Source organism: Pyxicephalus adspersus, chromosome 11 (assembly GCF_032062135.1).
Source record: "Pyxicephalus adspersus chromosome 11, UCB_Pads_2.0, whole genome shotgun sequence".
In the NCBI taxonomy this organism is placed as follows: domain Eukaryota; kingdom Metazoa; phylum Chordata; class Amphibia; order Anura; family Pyxicephalidae; genus Pyxicephalus; species Pyxicephalus adspersus.
In genome coordinates this window covers 44,990,528-45,000,727 of record NC_092868.1, presented here as the reverse complement: position 1 = coordinate 45,000,727, position 10,200 = coordinate 44,990,528, and the positions used below count along the sequence as shown (strand labels likewise).

The following is a 10,200-nucleotide window of genomic DNA, read 5'->3' as shown; positions in this document are numbered from 1 at the left end:
TCACTGCTGAAAATGCATCTTCTTTAGACTTGCAGAGCTTTAATAAATCAGGCCCAATAAGCGGGGAGTACTTTATAAGCCTTTTTCACACTTGCAGTTTCAAACTTTGTGATAAGCAACTCCTAGAGACAAATTAAAATGTGTCCAAGAACAGCAAACTAAAGTACAGGTTAAAACATTTGGAATTGTTGGTGCAGCTCTTCCTCCTGAGTTAAAAAAAAAGTGCATGATTAGAAATAATACATTTGACAATCGATAATCCGTCCGCCAATCCGCATCCTTCAGTTTCCAGGCATGAATTTAAAATTGCATTTTCGATACAGGGACTGCAGTACACTGTTTGGACACTAATGTTTTGATGGCACTGCAGAAACAGCTGTTAGGTCTGCTTGCTACACTAAATACAGCTTGAGACATCCCTGCTCCCTGGAACTGTGCCAGCTGTCCTCCGGGTGCCGGGAGAGGAAGACTGGTCTGTGTGTGGAGGCGTATAACTTTTAAAAAAGCAGGAATTTTAGGTCTGGAGGTTGCCAGATTTTTAAATGTCAACTGTATGTTCCTTCGCTGCTGTCCCAAATGCAGATACTGGTTCTTTTTGGACCAGCGCTGCTGTGAGAGTGCTCAAGAGACTAGGGAATTGCACAAATTTGGAGGAAGGTGTGAAAAGTTTTTACTTACTTACCTACTTCATACTCTAGTAAAAATTATAAATTAATTAATATAAAATTATTATTAACCTCCCTGGTGGTATGACTATTTTAGTATAGGTACATTTGGCATTTAAAAATACTTCTTTTTCCCGCCCCCAGCGCATGCCACCCACACTCACTCATGTCACATACCCGCCAGCATCTCCATCCCATGACCTTGCATCCCCAACGTTCACACGCCGGGGATGCAAGGCCAGGGGACACAGATTCCGAGCATCGCCAAGGGGACACAGATGCCGGTCCAGCATCGCCGGAGGACGCTGCGGGCTTGTGGGGACCGGGTAAGCCTTCAATTCCTCCCCGAGTGTGGCTCAGGTTACTGCTATCTGTAATGAAATGTAACCCTGAGCCACACTAGGGATTACTGCCGGGGGTTAAATTAATATCCCTGGAGTGGGAAATCCATTGCAAGGGTAAAAAAAAAAAAAACAAAGTACAGCTTTTAGATAACTGTTAAAAAAGTATGAAGGGGATGCATTTGTTTATAGATTTTATGATTTACTCTTTGTTCTCTTGGCATTTTAGAATGTATTTCAGGCTTCATTGCAATGTTCAGCTTTGTAAACGCTTAACACATTAATGCGTGAAATCAGATCCATGGAAGCTTGGATCGAAATATGAGAAGATGTGCCCTGGGATGATAAATATTATGAAGATTGGGGGGGGGATTTTAAATGTTTTCTACAAGTTACCTGATCATCACGGGTGAAGTAAATAAGTGGCAATTTTTTCAAAAAGAAATGATCAATAAAAATACAAATGAGAATAAGTCAAGCACAACAAAGCAGAGGGAAAACCATCAGGAGCCAATATTAAAATTAATGGCTCCTTACCTACAGTTTGTTTAATTTGTTTTCTTAGTTCCATTCCACCTAAAATGGTTTATACTGTGAAAATCCAGAAAAACCCATCATTTTGTAATATCTGGAATGTATTCATTTAAAATGGAATATATTATAGAAAAACAATGGCCCTGTAGCTTTTACAAATGTTTTTTATTTATACAGTCTATATATATATATATATATATGGCTTGGAACCCAGCAAACCTGGAATGGGTTTTCTTAAAAGTCAATTGCTATTTGTTAGCAAATATTTTGAATCATGGACCAGATCCATTCTTGGTTCACTGATGATAGTGTATCTTCTCCAGCCTTGGAGAGCTTTAATAAATCAGAGCCAAAGTTTCTAGGACTACCGTTCACATATTGTAGATCATGTTAACACGGTATATCAGAATTTTTTTTTCCACAATAAACACTGTTGTACAAAATAATCTGTTCTTTTCTTTTAACAATAGGGGACTGCACTGCATATAAAAATAACATTTGGGGACTAACATATTATTACTTGTTTGGCTGGAGAAGAGGTAAGATGACTAGACTTAAAGCGTACCTAAAGCGTAGACAACCCTTTTATGTAAGGTAAAAGTTTTGTTGTTTGTTTTTGAAGTCCAACACGTCTTTCAGTGCAGCATGTTCTCACACAGGTTCATCTTTAACAAGCACTGCCCCCTAATTTGATCGAGAATGAATGGGAGCGCAAAGCCTCCCGGGATACCTACGTCATGCATCCCGGGAGGCTCTTGGATGCTCCTTCTGCTCATGCCGAAGCATCTCGGGCATGCGCAGAAGGAGCCTTTTCACGCAAATAGAAAAATTTGCCGATCCCACGCATACGCAGTGCATGGGATACGCGGGACCTGATGCAAGACACTTTCGGAGGGATCAGACTGCCCTGCGGGATTTAAGGTAAGTGTATCTTTTTCTTTTAACCAACGCATCAGCTTTTTATCACCTGAAGAATTATTGAAGGGTGTGCAACCTATGTCCACATGCTTTATGTAAGTGAAAGATTGTCAAATCCTTTGTATTGTAGTATACTGACATTGAAGCTAAAGATGCATATGGTAGACCAACATTCTCAACCAGGGTTCCTCCAGAGAAGACATTCTTCCCATTGACCACCATGCTAATATAATGTGAGCTGTGAATATGGTAAATATAGACAGGGAGCCCCAGGACCTAAATTTATTCCAAGGGTTCCCCCATGTTAAAAGAATTGGGAAAGGCTTGTTAGAATGTCTGGAGACAGCGACATTTACTATGAAATGTGCCTGGGGTTTATTAACCACCTAGCCGGTATGCCCGTACGAAGGTCGGGCAAAAAAAAATGGCTAGGATGGTTAACCCCGTAATTTTGTCACAGCCTTTACAAGTCTACAATTTAAAAAAAAAATTTCATGAAAAACAGTGGATCACTTTTGGTACAGAAATCTAGACCTCAGTGTAACGCTCAGGTGGTTAACAGCCTTTTTGTATGATCTCATTTATATGGCGTGATATAAGTCTGTTGTTTCCAGTGCTGTTCCAGTGTTCCTGTCTGTCTGTGGATATTCCTGTGTCACCTGTGCCTCCTGTTGCTTCCAGTGTCTCCTGTGTTGCCTGTGCCTGCATTGGCCACTGTGTCACCGGTGTCTGTTTCCTGGATTCACGGTATTTGGCCGCTAGCTTGTGACCTGACTCTCTTCCTGCCTGCCTTGACCACGGCATTCCTTGACTATCCTTCTTGGATGTGATTTGGTACCGTGTTTCATCCTGCTCACCCTGATGTGCCAAGGACCGCAACCTGGCAGTAACCAGCAGCGCAGCATCCTCACCACTAGAGGCTCTGGAGAAAACCTGGTTACTACTTACTCTGCGCATTGGCCATTCTCGGGGCTCACACCACTCCTGTGCAAGCCATAGCGCCCCCTAGTGGCCCTGTCTCCCCAAGTGTGACAACATTAGTATTAATTTTTTTATTGTTTTTTTTTAACACAACTGCAACCCCAGGCTCTCCAAGGCTATTCTTGAAGGATGTTCAATCAATTGTTTTACTATGTTGCAAAAACAAAAAAATCACAGATATGAAACCAACAACTGATCATTTCTATAAAATATACCTCCAAACAATTAAATGACATTAAAGGCACAATTTTTGTTTACAATTATGGCATGAACCTAAAAAATTCCACTTAGTACATTGTTGCACCTCCATTGGCTTCTTAAATATTCTATTTGAATCACATGGAATCATCTGGTATTTGTAAAAGGGAAACATATGGGTAGACCAAGATAGATGTCAAAGGACAGGAAACTGTAAAAAACAAAATGCACAACAAATGAAATGAAAAACAAAAGGGCAGAGACAGGAATCAATGTTTGTAATCAAACTGTAAAAAAACAACAGAAGTAAAAAGTGTTTACAAACAGAAAAGTTGGACCTAAATCAAGTTTAACACCTAAAGACAATGGGCCTGTTTTAGTAAAGCTCTCCAAGGCTGGAGAGGATACACTTTCATCAGTTAACCTGGGTGATCCAGCAAACTTGGGATTGATTTCTTAGTCATTTGCTATTTGTATGCAAATGTTTTTAATTCTGGACCTCCCCAAGCTTGTGGGCTTTAATAAATTGGGCCCCATGTGTCATTCTGGCTGTTGTGGTTGCAGTGTGGTTACAGCTGCCTCGCTGGAGACAATACATGTAGCTTCTTCCCACAGCAGCCCCATAGAGAATGAATAGGGGCAGTAGTGGGCGGAACAGCACTGCTCACCTCCGCCTTCTGTCAAATCTGCAGACGCTGCTGAGTGCAAGAGCTAACACAAGGACTCATGTAATTGTCTCATCATTGCAGGATATGCAAGAAATTGCTAGAAGTATTCATTTTGAGAGATTTGTGGTGGGAGTAACTTGTTAACATCAGCCTACAAAGCTGGTAATGCCATCATAACTTGAAAAGGGCTGTGAGCCAATCCAGACATTGAAAACAGCTCGTATATGGACCGATTCATATCTATGATGTCTTTGGTAAGAAGATTGAGCTGGAACACACCTGCTTATATTGTAGCGGTTGGTTAGATGTGGTATTGTATCACTTTTCATAGCGTATCTCCCACGCTTTACAGGAACCTTTATAATAAAACAATGATATTCAGTGCATTAAATTGAAAATACACATTAAGCTAAGCCGCACTGTTTTTTATGCCGTAGAATGTAAAGATCATAAACTCCCCCGCCACTCTTATTTCTTCAAATGCACGCCAACACTCACGCATACACAGAAAATGACTGTAGGAAACTGGTACAATCTAACTGATCCGATATATTCTCCATCACATCAAATAATTTTATCAAACAAGTTCATGTTCCCCCTAAATATAATTGGTCTGATTTACTAAAGCTCTGCACGACTGGTGAACATAAACTATCATGGAACAATCTGGGTGATCCAGCAAACCTGGAATGGATCTGGTCCAGGAATAAAAACATTTGCCAGCTAAAAGCAAATTATCCTAAAATAAAACATTCCAGGTTTTATGGATCACCCAGGTTCTCTTATGATGGTATATCTTTTCTTCAGTCTTCGAGAGCTTTTTAAAATCTGTCTTGACGTCCCAAATGTGCTATGGTTAATTACAGAATTATACAATCAGATTACAGCAAACTAAAAAATAATAGTCTATAGCTTGCTGCAGTCAGTTTTACAGCCAGGAGTGCAGATGATCGCAATAGGTGTGATAAAATATTAAAAAAAAAAAGTATTACCATACTGTATACTTAATTCTTATGTCTGGAGTAATACATTATTTCACCACTAGGTGGCAATGCAGGCATACACTGACAACACAATAGCTTGTACTGTACTGGGAACTTTTAAGGAAGTGATTTTGTTCAGATTTCTTTTTCTGATCTCTACTTTATATTCACCAGATTTAAAAAAAAGTGTATTTTTTTTATATATATTTTTTTATGGTGGCATGTTTTTACTATGGTGATTAATTGCTGTACCATAAAGCCAATGTATGTGCTCAGTAAGCTTCTTTCAGTTGAATGGAGTAACTGATGCTACATGATGGCCAAATGAAGAAGGTGATGTCCTTTCTGCAATAAAACCTACTAACCTGCCTGTTTGCTAAAATAAATAGGAGCTGGAATGATGAAGGGATATATTGGGTACCGTGGTATTCCCTGGGCTCAACCAGACTCAATAAACTCCCAGCCTGGTCAATCAAGATGGCAAAGGAACCCGGAACAGGCGCAAAAATAGATGGTTCTGCCTGCAACGCAATGGGAACAGGTGAGCGTATTTAGAAAATCATGATCAGGCAGGTAAGGTTATTTTATTGTACAAGGGACCTCACCTAGTTATTATTATCCAGTATTTATATAGCACCAACATATTACACAGCGCTGTACAAAGTCCATAGTCATGTCACTAGTTGTCCCTCAAAGCAGCTCACAATCTAATGCCCCTACCTCAGTCATGCCATTAATACAGTCTAAGGTCAATTTTGGGGAAGCCAATTAACCTAACTGCATGTTTTTGGAATGTGGAAGGAAACCTGAGTACCCGGAGGAAACCCACGCAAGCACAGTGAGAACCTACAAACTCCATGCAGATAGTGTCCTGGCCCAGATTCAAACCTGGGACCTAACATTGCAAAGGCCAGAGCAGCAGCAGACCCCCCTGAGATGTTGTATGAAGCTTCCTAAATGTTGGCCTGCAACCTAATTCCTGTACAATAGGGAATTTCAACCTTTCTAGCTTGTTTAAGGGCTTGTTGGGCAGCTGAGAAAATTGTGTGTATCTCGAGTGGAATTTGTATGTATCTTATATTAACTTTATTAGGGTAAACTTGATTTACTAGGCATCACCCTCCTATGTAGTGGTAGTAACTACCTGTCACATTGCCACCCCCCTATACCTATTAATGTAGAATGCAAGGTGAAAATATTCTCCTAAACCAACTCTAGAGGGCGCTACATGCACACAGCCCTTGTACAGATACCAATTTTAGGGCTCCAATGTCTTATTTATAGCATATAAATAAAGAGAATATTAATGATTTGCATTTATTTCAATTTTATTTCATTCTTAAGAAGTAAAGATACACATAATGCATATATAATATGCATACAGAGAAGTAATTTCAAAGTCCACTTTGGAAGCAAAACACTTATCCATTACAATTAGGAATTTCAAAATGAAATACAAAATAAGCTTTTCTGCACCCTTTACCGTAAAGCATAGAGCCAGACTTTTACAAAAATAGACAGTAGAAATATTCTACATACTAAACTCCATCAGGATACATCTGATCATTGTATACAATACAGATATATATATATCAGTACAGATGATACTGCATTATATTCATAACCTCCAATGTAAAATAGGTTTTTAAGATCAGAAGCAAGAAATACACAGTTTACCATCTGCAGTGGAACTACAAGTTCAAGCATTTCTTAATATACTGGATTATGTAGTCCTAATACCCTGGGGTGATCATTCTTCATTTAAGGCACAAAGGTTTGATTTAGGGCTCTTTTTATAAAACATTCCCTGGTGGGCATCAGTTACTGCTATTGAATAACATGGACCCGTAAGATTCCAACCAGGGAATGTTTGAGTGAATGTCAGATTCCCTGTTTTCTAGAGCCCATAGTGTCTTGAGAAATTTCTCATACTCAGATTAATATAAACAATACTATCTCTGCCATTCGGCAAAGTTGATTGTATTTACTGAATACTTTATCTGTGATTGAACTGCATCCATAGACATTATCAATCACAGCTCATTCACTTTCAATAAAATAATGACTTTAATCAAAGCTAAAGGAAAGTGTGCTGCACATAGGAAGCAGCTGCCTAATATCCAAAAAAAATAAAAGGCATGTGATTGGCTGCTATGGGCAACACCTCTTCTTCCTTTCATCTAGTTTAATAAAAAAGATCCATCAAATGGGAAAAGAGACTTCTTACTGAAGTTCTAACCTTTGCCACATTGGTGTGGCTTCATTTGCAATGCAATACAATTGTTGCAATGTACAATACATTTCAACAGAGTGCTGATATTTGGCTGTCCAACTCAAATTTGAGTCTCAGCAACCACACTCTATTATCAGTAGAAAATATATTATTGACCTCCAAATGGCAGAGGTCGAGAGAAATGTTCCCTACAGTGTAGAGGACAATAACTGAACAAGTCCTTCTGTCCTCTGGGTCATTGAGTCTGCGGCTGGCCTACCAGGGCCTCCAGAGAGAGCTGCCGGTACTGAGATCTGCTTGCTTGGCCTGGTTATTTCTGGATGGAGGCACCGAGGAAACATTGGTGGTTTCATTTGACTTAAGGTGATTGATCAGTTTGATTTCGGTTGTTCCTTGCTTTGGCCGGAGGGACAGGAAGCTGAGAACTTGGTTAAAGCAACTGGAGTAGCCATTTCTGAATTCCATATCTAAGCGATGGTTTTGATGGAGCAAATCTTGGGGAAGAGAAGAAGAGAAAACAGTTTAGAGATTTGTAATAAAGAGAGTAATGGTTGTATCTATTTTAGGTTCTAGTATCTCTCTATTCTATTCTACGATCTTCTAAATAAAAAGTGTCAACCATTTCCCACAATCAACCAATGGCATTCTTCCTTTGGTATTACAACCAGCACTAGAATATTCCAAGCTGGATTGTGATTGGATTCTGTAAACAAATTTATCTATATTTAATACATATTATGAAGCTAAGTTCTACATGCTTATCTAAAGCAGCCAATATCTATTGAACTATAACAACCAGTATGGTTGGACAGCTCATACATGAATCAGGACAGGCAGAGAGGCAATCCCTGACCACAATGTATATCTGCACTCTTAAACAATCAGAACATTTTCCAATGATATAAAATACTTTGCCAATCTTTTCCTAATCTATACACATATCAAACTTCAATAAATCAAGTTGTGTTTCAATATACCCAAAAAAATACTCACTGTTGGTTTGGGGCAAAGAGTGTTCTTTCAGATAGGCGACAGCCATCTCCAAGATATCGGCTTTTTCCAATTTGACATTGGGCTGCTGCTTTTGGAATTCCTTCTCCAACAGAACCTTAAGCTGTTCAATGCTGTTGTTGATTCTGTCCCTTCGCATCTTCTCCACAACTGGTTTCCGTAACTGGTGAAGAGTAAACGTAGATATAAGTATATAGCACTTCTATGCATTGATGAGGTTAATTAAATATTATATAGAGGTTGCATGACTTGTATATGAATTCAGATCCTTACCTTATTTTTTTCCTTAGGGATCATCTTGTGTTGCTCTAGATATACAGTGGTTGGCGCCATCTTTATAAGAGGTCAGGAGCTTTTGGCTTGTGTAAATCCTTAAATGCAATGTGCTGGCTGAAGGTGCTCCCACCTCTATTTATAGTCCCCAGACTTGCTAACGATATGTGGCTCTGAGGTTTGTTATATTTTCCCACACTCAGCAGCCAATCAGATGAGACGAGAGGACAATAGGAGAGGCATTCATTATGTCATGCTGCATTGATGGTGAATGACTTGAGCATAATAAGCTGCTCTTAGAGGAGCAGGTGGGGAGTGTGTGAGAGGGGATACAGTGTGCTGGGAATGACGTGACCTGTGCTGGGAAAAAGCTTCCTTTACGAGTGGTGGGCTACTGACTAATGCCCCAGATCAATAGCATTCTGGCAACACACACTTAACAATTCACAGCAATTCATAAATGTGCCTGCATTTTGGTTTTTGGCGGGAAGTAGCTAATCACTACAGACAGCTATGAGTAGGCTAATGCTCTAATCTCTGGTGACACACGTGCAGGCACACTCAATGAGAACCACCATGTGGGCCGTCATGGAGGCCTTAAAAATAGAAATTAGATAAGAAAAAGAGATAGTGTCTCCAAATCGAAGGCCATTGTGATCATTCCATAAATTCCCATGCAAATAAAGTACCTGCAGATCCTTCCATTGGCTGCTTTCCTGATAAATTTTAAGTGTACAAGCATCTATTTTGCATACTAGATCAAAATTTAAAGAATGCTGCCTGGAACCTGGTGTTATTACTTTGGAATGAGATGCTATGTGATATGTAGGCTACCCACACACATTACAATTACCAACAATTTTGTATTGCAAGCACGTTAAATAAATTAGGTATGTCCTAGAACAGTGGTCCCCAACCTTTTGGAAATTTATAGAATGTGGACCGCGCATTTACATGGAGCCCTGAGTCAATCAAAGGGGAAGAAACTTCCCCCAGAGTGACGTCATGATGCCAGAACCTGCCCACTCTCCCATCGCAGACCAGAGACACAACCCGCCCTCCGCCCTGAGCCTCGAATGCATACGGGACACATGGTCCACGGTTCCAGCCGGTGTGCCCCCCATGCGGGGTTCTTCTCCTGACCCCACTTGGGGGTGCACTGGCCAAAGCCCCAGACCACCAAAATTTTGGTGGACCACAGGTTGGGGACTGCTGTCCTAGAACATTAATTGTTGGTAAAACCAAAGGAAATTTTACACAAATTTTATAATGCAATTGCTTTATGTCATAATGATATTTTTTTTTCCTGATGTGTACATCGGTTAAATGTTGGTTTAGCTGACAAAATGGCTACTTCTTGAAGTCACCTTCAGAAACAATTACCTAATTCCAGGG

General features: G+C 39.9%; 1 protein-coding gene across 1 annotated transcript; it reads right to left on the bottom strand.

Annotated features, from left to right (window-relative positions):
- Positions 1-6,649: 6,649 nt before the first annotated feature.
- LOC140340804 (transcription factor HES-5-like) lies at positions 6,650-8,898 on the bottom strand. Its single transcript, XM_072426193.1, has 3 exons — positions 8,806-8,898; positions 8,515-8,695; positions 6,650-8,015 (listed from the first exon to the last, which is right to left on the bottom strand). Exons 1-3 carry the CDS (start codon positions 8,863-8,865, stop codon positions 7,777-7,779), a joined length of 480 nt encoding a protein of 159 aa, XP_072282294.1. The 5' UTR covers positions 8,866-8,898; the 3' UTR covers positions 6,650-7,776.
- Positions 8,899-10,200: the final 1,302 nt, after the last annotated feature.

What these genes read in the sequence shown, in the direction of transcription:
- LOC140340804 (XM_072426193.1), bottom strand. Translation starts at nt 8,865, where the DNA reads ATGGCGCCAACCACTGTATATCTAGAGCAACACAAGATGATCCCTAAG. An exon ending in TCCCTAAGGAAAAAAATAAG is followed by an intron (nt 8,696 to 8,805) that starts GTAAGGATCTGA and finishes ACTCTTCACCAG; the next exon opens with TTACGGAAACCAGTTGTGGA. An exon ending in CTCTTTGCCCCAAACCAACA is followed by an intron (nt 8,016 to 8,514) that starts GTGAGTATTTTT and finishes CTCTTCCCCAAG; the next exon opens with ATTTGCTCCATCAAAACCAT.